Source organism: Bubalus bubalis, chromosome 12 (genome assembly GCF_019923935.1).
Source record: "Bubalus bubalis isolate 160015118507 breed Murrah chromosome 12, NDDB_SH_1, whole genome shotgun sequence".
Classification (NCBI taxonomy): Eukaryota; Metazoa; Chordata; class Mammalia; order Artiodactyla; family Bovidae; genus Bubalus; species Bubalus bubalis.
In genome coordinates this window covers 97,563,629-97,582,757 of record NC_059168.1, presented here as the reverse complement: position 1 = coordinate 97,582,757, position 19,129 = coordinate 97,563,629, and the positions used below count along the sequence as shown (strand labels likewise).

Genomic DNA, 19,129 nt, shown 5'->3' with positions numbered 1-19,129 from the left:
TGGTGATGGACAGGGAAGCCTGGCGTGCTGCAGTCCATGGGCTCGAAAAGAGTCGGACATGACTGAGTGACTGAAATGAACTGAACAGAAACTGAGAAGTCAGTGAGCAGTGCCTGGGGCTGACGGAGCCCAGTGCATGTCACATGGTAGGGGTTCCCTAGATGGAAGCCCCTGACATCACTTCCACATCCTAGAGACACCCCAAGGTGACTGCTGTACCATCTCACTGAGAGGTCTGGGTATTGGGAGATCCAGGTGGGAAGGCAATTTTTAGCTGCTCCCTGGAGTGCAGTTAAGGATCCAGGAACAATGCACCAGATAAATCTAAAGCTAAGTCCCTGTACATTGTCCAGAAAGAAAAAAACAACAGTGGATTTTAGCAAGTGGCGATCAAAACACATCCCTTACTTACAGTTGTAACACAGGAGCAGACCGGCTTCCCCGTCTTCGTACACATCAATAGCTGCAACGAAATTAACCTGCAATGAGAATGGGCAATGGTAGTGGGCATGCTGGACACTGACACTAGGAAAAGATGTTCTCAAGTTTCTGTAAACTCAGGCACGACCGCAGTCCATGGTGTGGACTTTCTCATCATCTTTTCAAAGCCTTTAAGAAGCTCTATAGAGGAGAGCTCTCCCTATTGGCAGGGCTCCCATTTATATAGCAGGCTCCAGTCCACCAAGCTTTTCTCGCGGGTTATTCCTTTCACTTCCACATCAACCCTGGAAAGTAGATGGCATTCCATCCATTTTACAGATGAGGAAAGCGAGGCTTAGAGAGGTGAGTTGCGCTAGTCCCTCAGTGAGGAGGTGCCACAGCCAGGATCTGCACCAGGTCCCTGGTGCTTTTCCAAGCTCAACACCCTTGCACTTCAGCCACACTGCCTCCTGCCTCAAACACAGTCTCTGAATCTCCAGACCACCATGTCTGCACTTTTCTCTCTTTTTTACTTCTTTCACTTCCTGGGAGGCGGCTTGACAAGATGCAGAGGGTGTTGGAAGCCCCAGCTCTGTGGCTTTGGTGAGCCTTGGTTTCTGCTTTTGAGAAGATGGTTCTCAAGTTTCAATCAAAACTCAGAGCCTCTAAAAATCTCCTCTTCTTTCGCTGCCTCACTTGTCTTCTCAGCCCTGTAGTCTGGCCTTCTGTACCACCAGGGACGCTGCCCTCTCTTAAGCTCCAAGAAGGTTTCCTTCTCTCCAGACTGAAGGCCTCTGACCATGGCTCATCTCTCCATCCATATCTTCACAACCTCTGACAGGGGACAGCTCCTCCCTCTGGCTTCTCTCCCACTTCAGATTCTTCTTCCATTTCTTGGCTCTTCTCTCATTTAGAAAAAGCCCCAGCTTGATAGTTTCTGCTCAAAATCTCTAAATCTACAACCTCAGGCACACATTCTGAGCTCCAGCCCAGGTTCCTAAGTCTTTTGTTCTCTCAAATGTAGTAGGTTGAGAAGAACTCAAGGGGCTGGGTAGGGGAGCAGACAGGAGCAGGTCAGACAGCTCCCAGCTGCCAGTACCACTTGCTGCCTCTTGTGGTTTGTGGTAAACGGCCCTCTGGCCCCAGGTCTCCATCTGTAAACTGGTGTAAGAGTAATCCTGACACTGCTGGATTGTCATGAAAATTCCATGAAGCAAGGCAAACATTGTTGCACAGGGCCTGACACATAATCAGCATTCCATGGAAGTCTCACATGACCAGTTTCCTTTCAAGCCTCCTCCTTTCTTTTAGCAGAGCTACCCTCAAAGTCTCGGAGGGGGTCCTTTTCTCACCCAAGTCCAGAGCATCCTCTTCCTCATCTCACCCCTGCTGCACCCCGGGCTCAGCCTCGCCTGCCGGGCTGGGCCCCACCTCCGGGCTCCTCCGTTGTCTCCATCTGGCTAGGCTCTCTTCAGCCCCTTCCAGCCTCTGGGCTTCCCCATTTCCCACCCCAGGCCCTCTGCCCAGCTGGCCCTCACTGCTCTCACCCAAACGCAGCCTTCTCCTCTGAACAGTCTGGCATTGTACGAGTCTCCATTAAACACACAGAAATGAAAGGACAGGGTCTCACCCCTCAACAAAATGTCAGAAAAGCTTACAAGTACATAAAATAAGTTCTAATGGAACCCATACCAGAACTATGAGTTGCGGAGGCTCTGTAGGGGCGGGAGACAGTGTGAGTCCTAGAGGTCAAGGGTGTTGATTCTAGGGTCAGAAGGACCTGGGAGTCAAATGCCGAATACTTCCTCTGCTGCTATGTGTCACAGCCTCTGTTTTAATTATCTGCAGGGCGTGCACTGCCTTCTCAGGTTCGCTTGCTTGCTGGCACTCTCCTCTGTGCTGGGCTCTCAGCTCCATGAAGCAGAGGCCTTGCTCTGCTCATGTGACCCCCTCAGTCCCTGGATCAGGACCTGTCAAGTACCAGGAGCAGAGGGCATGCTACCTAGAGGCATGACCATGTAAATGAAATGTCAGCCCTGCCACCCGAGAGCAGTGGGCACGTGGTCAGGGTTTTAACCTCACGGAACCTCAGGGTCTTCAACGATAAAATGGGAGAGGCTGGAACATCTGCCTCTACGGGGGCTGAGGATTCCAGGAGGTCACACAGGGCCCGGTAAATGCTCCATAAATGTCAGCTGCTGGCACGACTTGGCTCTGGAACCCGCACCACTGGGGCGTATCATGGGAGGGAACAGCCCTTGGGCCCTTGGAGGGAACCCTCCTGTCAGCCCCTAACACTCTGACTTGAATCACTTCCTCCTCAGTGTCCCCAGACTTGTCAGTTAGATAACACTGATGTCAGCCAGCGGCTTCCAGCCCTCGTGGGTGCTGCTGTGTCTGCTCTGCACTTTCTGAGGGAGCGGCCGAGCACCACCGGCTATGTAACCTGGACCTGCTCTCCTCTTTGGGCTGTGACGGGGCTGTGGCTGCCATGTGCTGGGTTTGAGGGCGCAGTCCTGGGAGGCAGGCGGTCTGGGCTCAAGTCCTGCCTCTGCTACTTACTGGCTGTGTGGTTTGGGATAAATAAGTGACTTCTTTCTGAGCCTCAGCCTCCTTTTCTGCAGAAACTGGGGAGAGAACAGCACCTGCCTGTCATGGCTATGGGGCTGAAATTTGGGGTCAGTGACCATAGCGTGGACTTAATCACTCTCTCCTCAGGCCCTCAATCACATTTCATCAGACCTTCATTAACACTGAGCATGGAGAGGCCTGGTTCACGCGTACATGTTACATGTACAGATGTTGATACAGATGTTGGTATAGATGTTAGCTCCCAGGCGAGGGGCCTCAGAGGAGACACTCATGCAGGAGACATTCTTGACCAGGCGAGGACCTGAGAATTCACTGGGAGAGCTTTTAAAAGATACATATTCTGGGTTCTTGCTCCTGGACATCTTGATATATAGTAGGTCAGGGTAGGATAAAGACATTCGCCTTTCATTTTTTACTTGATTAAAAATAGTTTATCTTATTGCATTTTAAAATAATAAAAGTAATATATGGTGGTGGTGAAAATTCAAAACACAGACTTGTAACAGGTGAAAGAGGTTGGCACTGTGAGGTCAGTGTCCAACCTTCCCACATGATTCCACGGTGAGCTCTCAATGAAGACCAGCTGGGGTCTGGGCAGACAGACAGGACGGGGACCTGGGCCCAATGAATAAGCCAGAGACCTGGATCCTGTTACCTCCCTCTGGAGGAGGCCTCTGTTGGTGGAAGGAGGCCAGAGCTGGCTGTTGGATCCAGGGCAGTACGTCGGAGTTGGCCTGTTGGTAGAACGAACTTGGTGTTGACTTTCAGAAGGCTGCTCTGGTGCTTCATAAACAGCTCCTCTCTCGAGCTAGGACTGTCTTGGACCCTGAGGTGGGTTTGAAGCCTGCAACGGGAACTGAGGGGTCTTGGCTGAGACGAGAGGAGGGGCGGGGGCAGGAAACCAGGCCAGCCTGGCCTTCATGGTGGCACATGGAGGAGGTAGGCATTGAGGGCTGCTTGAAGCACTAATCGGCGGTGAGTCCAGGAGGGTCAGCCTCTCTCCTGCTCCACTGAGCTCAGGGCTTGTCCTGCAGGAATGTCTTGGTGAGAAGTAACCCTGTTTCTGCAGGCCGCTTCTACCCGCTCATTGTTGCTGCTGCTGCTGCTGCTGCTAAGTCACTTCAGTTGTGTCCGACTCTGTGTGACCCCATAGACAACAGCCCACCAGGCTCCCCCTGTCCCTGGGATTCTCCAGGCAAGAACACTGGAGTGGGTTGCCATTTCCTTCTCCAATGCGTGAAAGTGAAAAGTGAAAGTGAAGTCACTCAGTTGTGTCCGACTGCTAGCCACCCCATGGACTGCAGCCTACCAAGCTCCTCCATCCATGGGATTTGCCAGGCAAGAGTACTGGAGTGGGGTGCCATTGCCTTCTCCGACCCGCTCATTAGTTTGTTCATTTCTCTAGGGCGTATCTTTCCAACCAAACAGTAAATTCAACCCAAAGACAAGCCACTGTCTCAGCACCTCTGCCTGCTCAGCAAACATAGCCACTGAGGATTAACTCCGTGGGAATATACATACTGACCCACTCAAATCTCCCGGGTAGCGCTTGACAACACAAAAATGTTTTTAAGTGTTTTTTCTTAGAGAAAAGCTTTGCATCTTTGTTTTACAAAGCATGTTGAAGAAAAGACAGAAAATTTTGGAGATTTCTCATACCTTCCAGCAAAACAAAGCACAGAAGTCATCAAAGAAAACTGCTTTTAACTCTTTTTTCCCTGGATCTTCATGAATCTTAACAGAAAAAAATCCACAGACACACTCATGAACTATCAAGGTACTAAATATAAGTAAGTAACAATAATTTCCAGGAAAAGCGGGTTCAGTCTTATGAAACTAGTTGCCAGGGAAGGATTGAGTCACCAAAGATCTTTTAAGCCATGCCTTTTCTGACTCCTATGATTGGTTGTACAGATTGTATTTTTTAATTAAAAAGAATTTATTTATTCATTTGGCTGCACCAGGTCTTGGTTTTGGCACTCAAGATCTTCAATCTTTTTGGTGGCACGTGGGATCTTTAATTGCAGTATTCGAACTCTGAGTTGCGGCTTGTGGGCTCTAGTTCCCTGACCAGGGATCAAACCCAGGACCCTCTTCATTGGAAGGGTGGAATCTTAGCCACTGGGCCGCCAGGGAAGTCCCTGTCCAGAGTTTTGAAAAGCAAGAAGGGGCAAGAACTTTTAAAGGCCAGATTGGGCTCTGAGTCCTCAGAAGTCAGCCGCGGGAAGAGATGACAGGTTCCCAATTGCTGGGAGGGGACCCTCCTGGTCTTGCTAGGAAGAGTGTCAGGAGAGCTTCCATCTCTTGGGTCTATAGTAACATCACCTGGGGGAGACTTACAGTCTACTGATTCCCATCCCATACACCCAGGACTTCTGGTAACTGATCTGGATGTGTCAGAGCACCGATCTGTTTAAAGCTTTCTGGGCAATTAGAGCCACAGTTGAGAAGCAGTGTGTACCAGTGGTTCCCAAATTTGCCCACATCACCTGGGGACCATCCAAAAATTCTAAAGCTCACGTCACACCCAAGGCTGGTGAAATTGCTGGGGGGTGGGACACAGGGCATCGGTAGCTTTGAAGTTCCTTGATGACTTCAACGGCAGATGAGTTTGGGTGCCACCAGTATACACACATGAATGGGCAGACTGAGCTGTGATTGATAACAGCTGAAGATAAGTAGGCCTCCTAATTATATCTAGATGTTTCTTTTTCTGATTTTTCTATTTCTTAAAATTTTGCTCTCAGGTGTTTTCTTTATAGTAATTAGCAACTTTAGTGAATATTTATGTAGGGCTGGTCTAAATTTAAATTGTATTTTTTTAGTTCTTGTAAAACATAATTAAATTCCTCACTCTCTGACACATCTGAACAGGACTGGGGGAAGCTCTCATCAGGAATGACACTCTCCCTGGGCGACATCCTTGTTCTGCCCTGTTCTCGTACCTGAGCTGGAGTGCTGGCCCTGCACCATGCAAACCTCCAGGAGCTCAGCTGTCATCAGGCCTTGCCCTGGTTCCCAGCGATAACTGGGCTGAAGAACTCTGTGAGTTGCTTGTCAGGTTTTGTCCAGATCCAGCACATGGCTGCCCTCTGTGCGGCTCAGGCCAGGAGGTGTAGACCCCCCAGTGCCGATCTGCTTTTCCTCTCTCTCCCAGTGGTGTTTCATCCCATCTTCCTTTCCTAATGCGCCTCTAAGGGAATGCAGACTTGGGCTGTGCCCTCCCCAACCTTCCAGCCCCATGCTGTGGGTCTGCAGGGCCTCTGAGGGTAACCTGACTCTCCAGAGGCCCTTCTAGCATGAATTACCAAACAACTGTTCTCATTACTCAGTTATTTACAGTGAGTTTTGACACTTCATTCCTCTTCTGTAGGGAAGGATGGAATGGCAGGAGGAGGTGTGGAAAAGCTAAAGAGGGCAATGGGCAGTTATATGATATTGAACCCATTTGACCTACAAAGATGGCAGCTTCACATGGTACAGCCTAAATATATATCACAGGTTACAGATATGATAAAGAGCACACAGTTTTAAAGAAACCCTCATCATGGTCTCACAAAGTTAGAAGACTCAGCTCCAGTCTTTTTGGTTCCCGTTCGCCCCCATGTCCGTCGACTCACCCTGCTGGCCTCCACGTGGTGCAGCCTGAAGGCCTCTCCTGTGCTCTCGTTCACCACGTCAAACTGGTGCCGGTAAGCCACACAGATGAGGTTGTCGCTCTCCTCTGTTGGCCCATCTACCAAGGTCATCACCGCGGGAGAGTCGGACAGACAGATCTCCTGTGTGGTGGACAAGGATGGAGGAGAAAGGGGTGAGGACAGAGCAGCCACCTCACTGCCTGCCCCCATCCAGGAAAGGCCCCCTTGAAGAAGGAATTCATAGGGCCTGGACTCCATCTTAGGCCTGTTCATGCTGATCATGCTCGGCCACTCTGTGTTTAGTGCCTATGAAAACAACAACAGAAGGATAAGACCCCCTCTAGACAGGGGAACCTTGAAGATCGTATCTAGGTTACTTATCGTCTAAGAGAAAACATACACTAATCACCCCTTCCTTCAGATAGGCCATAAATTTTTCTGTATCTATTGGAGTGTAACCTTGGGTTTATTGATCATTGGCTAATTGTTTGACTGTTTGAGCACATGAGCGTATAGCATGTGAATGATGGGGTTATTGGGATTGTATTTTCCTTGGTTTATGTAAGTCTCAAGGAATTTGGAGTGGTGGGTTCAGACACATACACATGGGGTACAAAAGATTTTCACAAATGCTGGTCGGAGTCCTTGGCGAAGAGGAGACTCTGCCTTGGGCCCGCCGGTGTAATAAACTGCACTCCACTATCTGCATTGCCCTTCTGAGTGAGTTTGTTTCCTGGAACACGTGGCTACAACACCCTCACTTCCTCAAGCAGCCACCCGCCAGGCCCTCTGCTCCTGCAGAGTCCTGTGCCAGACTGGGGCAGGGAAAAGGAGGGGCAGGGATGGGTTAGACTGCTCCTTTCTGCAGTCTGTCCTCAAGGCTCAGACCTCTGTTCACTGCAAAGAGGAGAGGCCAGGAGACAATTTTACAAAAGGGATTCAACAGTGTGGTCTGTGTTAGCTCTTAGAATGTCCGGTCCTTGTCTTGAAATTTAATAATAATAATGAACATTTTGGCCAACCTAATACATACATCATGAAATGATCATCACAATAAATTTAGTGAATATTTATCATCTCATGCAGATACAAAATAAAGTTTATTTCCCCTTGTGATAAGCACTCTTAGAATTTACTCTCTTAACTTTCATATGTAACATTCAGCAGTGTTGATTATATTTATCATGTTGTATATTATACCCCTGGTACTTATTTATCTTATGATGGGAAATTTTTACCTTCTGACCACCTTCTTCCATTTCACCCTCCCCCCAACCCCTGCCTCTGGTAACCATGAATCTGGTCTCTTTTTCCATGAATTTGTTTTTGAAGTATAATTCACTTCATGGCTGTGTTAGTTTCTGGTGCCCAGCATGATTCCAAGTTTCTATATGTTTCAAAATGATCCCCCCTAGAGCAGCATCTTTAGGTGTTTACTATGTGAATGAGCTGGATGGAGTCGGGAAAACTCTGTTCGCCTTAGTCTCCCGGGATAACCAGGGCCACAGGTGAGGGCTTCCCTAGTTAGTTACTGAAACGCAGGGCAACCCCAGTGAATGACACACCCTGGATGGAAGGAGGGAGTCTGCCTCGGGACACCTTGGCCAGGAGTGAAACAATTTGAAGGAAAAAACCTACCCTGATGTACTGGAATTCTTCAACAGGTGACTCTGACAGGGGAGATAACAGTGACATGCCAGTCACCCCACTTGGCTTGTTGTGTTTCCTTGTGATCAGAAGCAGTTTATTCCGAATGGCAACAACAATCCTCAGCTCTTTGCTATGGTGAGTGTTGATGGCATACAGGTGGCAGCCTAGGAAGAGAAAGGAACGATGCTGAACACACAAGAGGTGGGAGCCCTCAACTTTGACAATCTGGTGATATTTTTAAGAACCCTGGAAATTAAACATAAGACAGTGAAATGACTAAGGACGTTTTTGCCATGAGGCAAAATGGGGACTTGAAATAAAAATTAGGTTGAGTTACAGAAAAATTAAGGAAGTCATATTCCCTCTATTCTAGAGTTTGTGGACTTAGATTCACATCCACTACATGACATGAATTAAATGGAAAGGTGAGCAGAGTTCCAGGAACAAAATTCTAAAAGTTTCTTTTCATAAGTTTGCTCACAGAGCTTAACTCACCTCCCAAACTTGTCAAATAAGACCTAAAACTTCCTCTAGCCCTCAACATGTTTCTCTATAACTTAAGCTTCTCTTAGGGAACAAGTGATACTACCTTTGTGATGTTTCCAAGTGAAAAAACAAATCAAATAAAATTCCTACTCAAATTTTTTTTTTCAGTAAAATCTTTGCAGTCTGAGAAAACGATTAATTGGATGAAACCAGCAAAATATGCAGAATTGAGTCACCTTTTGTTTTCTCGAGCTTGTTTTCTCTACAGTCACACTTGCCCTTCACAGCCTGCTTGCCCTCGATGCCCCTCTGCACAGCGCTCAGCCTGAAGACAAAGATGCGGGCATCTTTCCCTGGTGGGATAAAGCAGATGGAGGAGATGGATGGAAAAGTAAGATGACCTGGAAGAACTGAAGGGGTGGACTGTGTAGAAAACTACTACTCAAGAAATCAGGATTTGAGGTGTTCCAGAACTGGGGAGAAGCCCTGCATTGCCTTCACCTAACAATGTGATCAGGGACGCCCACCCCTTCTCTCCCTCACCATCCCTGCCTCAGAGAACAAACGGGCTACCAAGGACCTGAGCCCTGGGCACCAGAAGAAAAAGCTGGCACCGGTGATTCAGCCAGAGCCCTGAGACCCTTGTGTTAGCCGTAGGCTACACGCTCCCCTTCCTCCCAGAGAACATCCCTCGGGGAGGAGTAGCACCTTTGTCTGCTCTGAGGATCAGAAGGTCCAGCGCCTCCAGCACATGCATCTGCTTCACGGGCAGAGTCTTGTCAAACACGGGCACTGATGGGAGGTCGTCTGGAAAAGAAGCCTGGTTACCTAGCGCCGCACCCAGCCCACACTCTCTAGAACTTACAAAAATGTGCCTATGGGTAGTTTTGGACCCCGTTTCTCCCTAGGTGAGGAAGGAGGTCAGCTTCTAGATCCTTCCTAAGGGCAACACAGAAAGTTCAAGCACTAGTCCCCTCTCAGCTCAGGGAGGACTGGCATTTCTTTCCCAAAGGCATTCACACCTCGTACAGGGAGCGCAACAGCAGGGTCCCGAAGCTAGAGTCTTCTCAATGTTCATCCAAGAAAAGGCAGCATCTCTCAATCCCAATTTTGGCTGGGATTATTCCAAAGAACTGAATACCAAGTTTTAAAAAGTGCTAATACACTTAGTCATTTCTCTTAAATATTTTCTGATTTTTTGTGTGTCATATTTGAAACCACATCACATCTTAGGTTATTTTGCATATTTCTCAAGAAAGTAAAATTAGAATTTCCTTTTGTATTTAACAAACACCCTATTCCAACATGGCCTATGTCTGAATCAGTAGTTTACCTATCATTTTTCAGTATTTCTCCATATAGGAATAGGAAATCTTTTAGACAAAAATAAGAGAAATATCGATTACATTTCCAAAATAACATGAAAAAACTAATTTCTGTGGAAACATCTGGGAAGATCTCAGGGAAATGGATGATTTAAAGGATTTTTTAAAAATATTTATTTGGCTGTATTGGGTCTTAGTTGTGGCACACAGGCTTAGTTGCCCCACAGCATATGGGATCTTAGTACCCTCAAACCCATGTCCTCTGCATTGGAAAGCGGGTTCCTAACCACTGGACCACCAGGGAAGTCCTGGGTTTGTTTTTAAGCTTACTTACTGGGATCTTAAATTGTTAGCAATTACTTTGCTGCTTTGGATGGCATCACCGACTCGAGAGACATGAGTATGAGCAAGCTCCAGAAGTTGGCGATGGACAGGGAAGTCTGGTGTGCTGTAGTCCACGGGGCTGCAAAGAGTCGGACCCGACTGAACGACTGAACTGAACTTTGCTCTTGGGAGTCCCTTGGGCAAAGAGGACTTAAAGAATTTAGGCAGTTCCATAAGCAAAGAGCTTCCTTGGTGGCTCAGGTGGTAAAGAATCAGCCTGCAATGCGGGAGACCTGGGTTCAATCCCTGGGTCAGGAAGATCCCCTGAAGAAGGGAATGGCAATCCACTCCAGTATTCTTGCATGGAGAATCCCATGGAGAGAGAAGCCTGGTGGGCTACAGTCCATAGGGGAACAAAGTGTCAGACACGACTGAGGGACTAACACTTTCACTTGCGCTTTAAGCAAAGGGTCTGTTCTGAGCTTGACACAGAATCAGGGCAAGGCAAAGATGTCCCAGGATGTATAGACATTTTAGGCAGAAGTGTCTAGGTGATTCTTTACCTGATTCTTTGAAGATACTTAGGTCTTCAAGTGTTCTGCTGTGGGTTTGGGTGTTTCCTTAATTATAATTTAGGTGCAGGAGGCCCTAAGGATCTTGACTCTTCCAGAAACCTGTCTGTCTGGGAGTTTATCCCTCCCTGGACGGTGCCCAGGAGGGGACAGAACTTTCATCATTAGGATTAGTAACAACCCCTACCCCTCACCCCAATCCCGGGGAAGAGTCTCCCGCTCCTGCAGCCCAGTGAGAGCACTGGATTTGTCAGAGCACAGAGCCTGCTAAGCTTTTATGAAACAGATGGCTTGTCTCTAGTTGTCCTTCATGATGGGGGCAGCCCATCAAACACTCTCCTTCCTCTAATACCTCAGGCTTTCCCAAGCGGATTCATTCTGAGGCTCTTTGTGCTTCTCTGGGGGCAAGAATCCTTTTTTCAAACCATGAGATGATCATTCATTTCAGTGCCCATCTCTGCATTTGACTAAATAACTATGATTATTTCATTAAGGCCAGGCATTTATGCCCTGGGCTTCCTACATATCAAGCCTTAATGCTAAGTGTTGTAGGTATCATTTAATGTAAATGTCCCACAGTGACCCTATTAGGTAGGAATTTCTAATATTCCCATTTAACAAATGAGAAATCCGAGGCTCAGAGGTGCTAGGAAATTGTCGAAGCACATGTCCTGAACTTGTGGAACTGAAGTCCATGCAAGGACAAAGTGTGAGCTCTTAGCTGGTATTGTAACCTAAAAACAGCACTGCATGCCCATGGACTGATGGGGTGAGCAAGGGAACAGCCCTGATGTTCAGGTGGCTTTGTTGTTGTTCAGTAGCTCAGTCATGTCTGATTCTTTGTGACCCCATGGACTGCAGCACATCAGGCTTTCCTGTCCTTCACCTTCTCCTGGAGCTTGCTCAAACTCATGTCCATCGTGTCAGCGATGCCATCCAACCATCTCTCCCTCTGTCATCCCCTTCTCCTCCTGCCTTCAATCTTTCCCAGCATCAGGGTCTTTTCTAATGTGTCAGTTCTTTGCATCAGGGGGCCAAAGTATTGGAGTTTCAGCTTCAGCATCAGTCCTTCCAATGAATATTCAGGACTGATTTCCTTTAGGATGGACTGGTTGGATCTCCTTGCAGTCCAAGGGACTCTCAAGAGTCTTCTCTAACACCACAATTCAAAAGCATCAATTCTTCGGTGCTCAGCTTTCTTTATAGTCCAACTCTCACATCCATCCCTGATTACTGGAAGCACCATAGCTTTGACTATACAGACCTTTGTCAGCAAAGTAATTTCTCTGTGTTTTGATATGTTGTCTAGGTTGGTCATAGCTTTTCTTCTAAGGAGCAAGCGTCTTTTAATTTCATGGCTGCAGTCACTATCTGTAATGATTTTTGGAGTCCAGGTAAATAAAGTCTCTCACTGTTTCCATTGTTTCCCCATCTATTTGCCATGAAGTGATGGGACTGGATGTCAGGATCTTAGTTTTCTGAATGCTGAGTTTTAAGCCAGCTTTTTCACTCTCCTCTTTCACCTTCATCAAGAGGCTCTTTAGCTCCTCTTCGCTTTCTGCCATAAGGGTGGTGTCATCTGCGTATCTAAAGTTATTGATATTTCTTTCAGCAATCTTGATTCCAGCTTGTGCTTCATCCAGACCAGCATTTCTCATGATGTACTCTGCATGTAAGTTAAATAAGCAAGGTGACAATATACAGCGTTCACATACTCCTGTGGCTAGACAGGTTTATATATGGCCCAGGAAGGAAGAGGCAAGGATATGAGAAAGTGATGTGAGTTCAATGACTGTTTCAAAACTATGGATTCTTTCTTGTAATCTCTTTATGAAGAAACCATCTTTTAGATGATCTGGCTTTTCTATTACCAAAACAAAACAAACGGTGATAGCATATTTATTCAGTACTTGGTCTCCCTTCAGAGCAGGTTTTGCTACGCTTAGAATGCAAAGAATTTTTAATAGTGACCTTGAAAGGAGCAGACTCTCAAGGGGATGAGTCTAATGAAATTAAGCAGAGGCTAATCAAATAGAGTGGAACTTGCCCTGAAACGAAATGGGGAGATTCACTAATGGAAACAATTCGTAATAGAATTAAGTGTAGGAAAGACAGAGGTAAACAAAGAAATAACAAGATAATTATGGCTTAAAAGCACAACAAAGAATACAAAGAAAGCCTTAAGGGTTATTCTCTTCTCAGCATAAGCAAACAGGGAAGGATTACTGCATAATCAGGACATGAAAGTAATAATCTGAGTAATACAGGTAAGCTGGTGGTGGATATATATGGCTACCACCTGCATAGACAATGTTCCTCAAGTTTGAAAGAACAGGATTTCCTGGCAATCACAATAATCCTTATATCTGACACTCCCATTACATTTTGTATCCATAAAGATGAAAATTTCATAAAGGGACTTGGGTAATCTTGGTTTGGATTTTATATTTACAAAGAAGCAACTCAAACAGAGTTTTTTTTCTGTTTTTAGACAGGTCTTACAAATAATCATGAAATTACTTTCTCTTTCCCAAAAAAGCAAACAGGTACAATTTGACATTCTTTTCATCATAAAAATTTTCATAATTATTTGTCCAGGACCATGGTTTTGGAAATCTGCATCAAGCTAAAGATGGTAACATTGGTAGAGTTTAATTTAACTTTAATAAAATGTAGATGGCTAAGTTGAGAAAGCACCGGACGATGAATCACCTCTGGGTTCTGGTCCCAGAAATGCCACTAATTAGCTGTGTGGTCTTGGGCAAGTCACATAATTTCTTTGAAAGAAAAGTGAAATTGAAGTCGCTCAGTCGTGTCCGACTCCTTATGCCCCTATGGACTGTAGCCCACCACACTCCTCTGTCCATGGGATTTTCCAGGCAAGAGTACTAGAGTGGGTTGCCATTTCCTTCTCCAGAGGATCTTTCTAACCCAGGACTGAACCTGGGTCTTCCACATTGTAGATAGAGCCACCAGGGAAGTCCTAATTTCTTTAGGCCTCCTTTTCTTTATCTGCAAAACTAAGATTAGACTAAGCCTCCAAGGTCTGTTTTTGTTTTGTTTTTAAATAAATTCTTTTGTTTGGTTATTTGCTACTATCCTTTAGATGTCCAAGGAGCAGCGGCTGCATGGGTGCAGAAGGGCCAAGAGGAGCTACTCCACGTTCAAGGTCAGGAGGGGCAGCTATGAGGAGATACCCCTTGTCCAAGGTAAGGAGCAGCAGCTGCGCTTTGTTGGAGCAGCCGTGAAGAGATACCCCACGTCCAAGGTAAGAGAAACCCAAGTAAGATGGTAGGTGTTGCAAGAGGGCATCAGAGGGCAGACACACTGAATCACAGAAAACTAGTCAATCTGATCACACGGACCACAGCCTTGTCTAACTCAATGAAACTAAGTCATGCCCTGTGGGGCCACCCAAGACGGGCGGGTCATGGTGGAGAGGTCTGACAGAATGTGGTCCACTGGAGAGGGGAATGGCAAACCACTTCAGTATTCTTGCCTTGAGAACCCTATGAACAGTATGAAAAGGCAAAATAGGATTCTGAAAGAGGAACTCCCCAGGTCAGTAGGTGCCCAATATGCTACTGGAGATCAGTGGAGAAATAACTCCAGAAAGAATGAAGGGATGGAGCCAAAGCAAAAACAATACCCAGTTGTGCATGTGACTGGTCATAGAAGCAAGGTCCGATGCTGTAAAGAGCAATATTGCATAGGAACTTGGAATGTCAGGTCCATGAATCAAGGCAAATTGGAAGTGGTCAAACAGGAGATGGCAAGAGTGAATGTCGACATTCTAGGAATTAGCGAACTAAAATGGACTGGAATTTAACTCAGATGACCATTATATCTACTACTGTGGGCAGGAATCCCTTAGAAGAAATGGAGTAGCCATCATAGTCAACAAAAGAGTCTGAAATGCAGTACTTGGATGCAATCTCAAAAATGACAGAATGATCTCTGTTCGTTTCCAAGCAAACCATTCAATATCACGGTAATCCAAGCCAATGCCCCAACCAGTAACACTGAAGAAGCTGAAGTTGAATGGTTCTATGAAGACCTACAAGACCGTTTAGAACTAACACCCCAAAAAGATGTCCTTTTCATTACAGGGGACTGGAATGCAAAAGTAGGAAGTCAAGAAACCCTGGGGTAACAGGCAAATTTGGCCTTGGAATATGGAATGAAGCAGGGCAAAGGTTAATAGAGTTTTGCCAAGAGAATGCACTGGTCATAGCAAACACCCTGTTCCAACAACAAAAGAGAAGACTCTACACATGGATATCACCACATGGTCAACACCAAAATCAGACTGATTATATTCTTTGCAGCCAAAGATGGAGAAGCTCTATACAGTCAACAAAAACAAGACCAGGAGCTGACTGTGGCTCAGATCATGAACTCCTAATTGCCAAATTCAGACTTAAATTGAAGAAAGTAGGGAAAACCACTAGACCATTCAGATATGACCTAAATCAAATCCCTTATGATTATACAGTGGAAGTGAGAAATAGATTTAAGGGCCTAGATCTGATAGATAGAGTGCCTGATGAACTATGGAATGAGGTTCGTGACATTGTACAGGAGACAGGGATCAAGACCATCCCCATGGAAAAGAAATGCAAAAAAGCAAAATGGCTGTGTGGGGAGGGCTTACAAATAGCTGTGAAAACAAGAGAAGCGAAAAGCAAAGGAGAAAAGGAAAGATATAAGCATCTGAATGCAGAGTTCCAAAGAATAGCAAGGAGAGATAAGAAAGCCTTCCTCAGCGATCAACGCAAAGAAATAGAGGAAAACAACAGAATGGTAAAGACTAGAGATCTCTTCAAGAAAATTAGAGATACCAAGGGAACATTTCATGCAAAGATGGGCTCGATAAAGGACAGAAATGGTATGGACCTAACAGAAGCAGAAGATATTAAGAAGAGATGGCAAGAATACACAGAAGAACTGTACAAAAAAGATCTTCATGACCCAGATAATCACGATGGTGTGATCACTCACCTAGAGCGAGACATCTTGGAATGTGAAGTCAAGTGGGCCTTAGAAAGCATCACTATGAACAAAGCTAGTGGAGGTGATGGAATTCCAGTTGCACTATTTCAAATCCTGAAAGATGATGCTGTGAAAGTGCTGCACTCAATATGCCAGCAAATTTGGAAAACTCAGCAGTGGCCACAGGACTGGAAAAGGTCAGTTTTCATTCCAATCCCAAAGAAAGGCAATGCCAAAGAGTGCTCAAACTACCGCATGATTGCACTCATCTCACACGCTAGGAAAGTAATGCTCAAAATTCTCCAAGCCAGGCTTCAGCAATATGTGAACCATGAACTTCCTGATGTTCGAGTTGGTTTTAGAAAAGGCAGAGGAACCAGAGATCAAATTGCCAACATCTGCTGGATCATGGAAAAAGCAAGAGAGTTCCAGAAAAACATCTATTTCTGCTTTATTGACTATGCCAAAGCCTTTGACTGTGTGGATCACAATAAACTGTGGAAAATTCTGAAAGAGATGGGAATACCAGACCACCTTACCTGCCTCTTGAGAAACCTATATGCAGGTCAGGAAGCAACAGTTAGAACTGGACATGGAACAACAGACTGGTTCCAAATCGGGAAAGGAGTACGTCAAGGCTGTATATTGTCACCCTGCTTATTTAACTTATATGCACAGTACTTCATGAGAAACGCTGGGCTGGATGAAGCACAAGCTGGAATCAAGATTGCCAGGAGAAATATCAATAACCTCAGATATGCAGATGACACCACCCTTATGGCAGAAAGTGAAGAGGAACTAAAAAGCCTCTTGATGAAAGTGAAAGTGGAGAGTGAAAAAGTTGGCTTAAAGCTCAACATTCAGAAAACGAAGATCATGGCATCCGGTCCCATCACTTCATGGGAAATAGATGGGGAAACAGTGGAAACAGTGTCAGACTTTATTTTTCTGGGCTCCAAAATCACTGCAGATGGTGACTGCAGCCATGACATTAAAAGACGCTTACTCCTCGGAAGGAAAGTTATGACCAACCTAGATAGCATATTCAAAAGCAGAGACATTACTTTGCCAACAAGGTCTGTCTAGTCAAGGCTATGGTTTTTCCAGTGGTCATGTATGGACGTAAGATTTGGACTGTGAAGAAAGCTGAGCGCCGCAGAATTAATGCTTTTGAACTGTGGTGTTGGAGAAGACTCTTGAGAGTCCCTTGGACTGCAAGGAGATCCAACCAGTGCATTCTAAAGGAGATCAGTCCTGGGTGTTCATTGGAAGGACTGATGCTAAAGCTGAAACTCCAATACTTTGGCCACCTCATGCGAAGAGTTGACTCATTGGAAAAGACTCTGATGCTGGGAGGGATTGGGGGCAGGAGGAGAAGGGGACGACAGAGGATGAGATGGCTGGATAGCATCACCGACCTGATGGACGTGAGTTTGAGTGAACCCCGGGAGTTGGTGATGAACAGGGAGGCCTGGAGTGCTGTGATTCATGGGGTCGCAAAGAGTCGGACATGACTGAGCGACTGAACTGAACTGAACTGATCCTTTAGATCCTTTATCACTCATTAGGAGTCTGGAAGAATCCAAGAGACCTGCTGCAGTCTTTGAATCTAAATTAAATCCCCACCCAAAGTTGAATTCCCTCTAGGGCATGCTCACCAAGGTCATCGCCTGTCTGCCTCCCTGGGGCAGCTGACCCACCTGGCTGTGAGAAGTTTGATTTAATATTGAGTTGAGATCTGTCTTCCTATCAAAATCTTTTTCTTTCTCTATCCATCAAACAGGTTATCTAAGATCCTTATTGTTTATTTTAGATACTGAGTATGTTCTGAATTAGAAACCTTAAAAAAAAATGCGCTTTGAGAGAGAGTATATCCCTGAGACAGAGGTTCTAAAGAACCATGTGCCCTTGTTAATTTAAGGTCAAACATTGGAATCACAACAAGTATTCCTGCAAAGGAGATTCTCCTTGCAGGTCGTTTGATGTGCTCAATATTCAGTCATAGCCGACACTTGAAACCCCATGGACTGTAGCCTGCCAGGCTCCTCTTGTCCATGGGATTTCTCAGGCAAGAATACTGGAGTGGATTGTCATTTCCTTCTCCAGAGGATATTCCTGACCCAGGGATCGAGTTCGTGTCTCTTGCATCATTTGATATCCACAGATTAATCAGAGATTTGGGGAAGGGATGAAATTGTCATGGGTGCCTCCCCCTCTGGCTTGCGTGTTGAAAACAATGGGGTAGTTTTGTAAGGGGATGAGACTCCGTTAACCTCACCGCTGAGGACACATGTATCCAAAGGGAGCCGACCAGTGGTCACCCATCTTAGAAGTATGAGAAGTCACACAGAGAGACAGCTAAAGGAGCAGCTACTCACTAACCATCCACTAGCAAGACGCCGGCATCAGTGGAAACCAGCAAGGCCTGGCCCCAGGGATCCGCACACACGGCCTCATGAGGGAAGTTACTGCAGAAACACTGTGGCTCCCAAGGCTGCAGGGCAACACAAGCGTAGGAAGGTTAAGAGCACAGAGACAGCACACCGGCCCATCAGGGGGAAACGCACACATACCACCCGAAACGGCAGCACAGATGCCCCCAAACCCTGGGAGTTAGATGGGCTCTGACTCAGTCACCTTAATTAAGAAAAAAATGTCTCCTTCCAGAAATGTATGCAACAGGAAAAGGCTGACTCACATGTTTCTGGCACCGTGACCTGTATTATAATGCTGCCCTCAAGGGCTAGGGAAACATCAATAATGTTTTCTAACCAAACGTTTCTTTTTAACACTTAGAAGTTGGACCAATTGGAGCCTATTCTTTTTTGGAGGTTTCGCAATAGTTCTTTATAAAAGGAAGTCCCACCCAACTCTCTAAAAAAAGTCAGATTCCTGTGCTGCTGATTTGGCAAAACTATTAAACCACATGCAATGCAAGAGGTTGCTATCATCTTAACATGAAAAGGCTTATTGACCCACTTATGGCTATGAAATCTTCAAGAAAAGAAATAATGTCTGTTCGTAGGAATATGTTGAGGGCTCCAATGAAACCTACTTGTGTTCCCCCACTTGACACGTTCACGTCATGGAGCCCGCAACCTTGGTTTCATTCTACATTGATCGAGCAGGA

At 46.0% G+C, this 19,129-nt stretch overlaps 1 protein-coding gene across 5 annotated transcripts in view; it reads right to left on the bottom strand.

Annotated features, from left to right (window-relative positions):
• The window catches only part of GARNL3 (GTPase activating Rap/RanGAP domain like 3), a 162,105-nt gene that overhangs the window by 14,110 nt on the left and 128,866 nt on the right, over nucleotides 1-19,129 (bottom strand). For all 5 annotated transcript variants that reach the window (XM_025262352.3, XM_025262355.2, XM_025262354.3 and 2 more), the window contains 6 exons: nucleotides 18,382-18,493; nucleotides 9,495-9,593; nucleotides 9,023-9,139; nucleotides 8,289-8,464; nucleotides 6,633-6,791; nucleotides 413-479 (listed from right to left, as the gene is read on the bottom strand). In XM_025262352.3, the coding sequence (XP_025118137.2) occupies nucleotides 413-479; nucleotides 6,633-6,791; nucleotides 8,289-8,464; nucleotides 9,023-9,139; nucleotides 9,495-9,593; nucleotides 18,382-18,493 (730 nt within the window). The remainder of the gene's footprint in view (nucleotides 1-412; nucleotides 480-6,632; nucleotides 6,792-8,288; nucleotides 8,465-9,022; nucleotides 9,140-9,494; nucleotides 9,594-18,381; nucleotides 18,494-19,129) is intronic.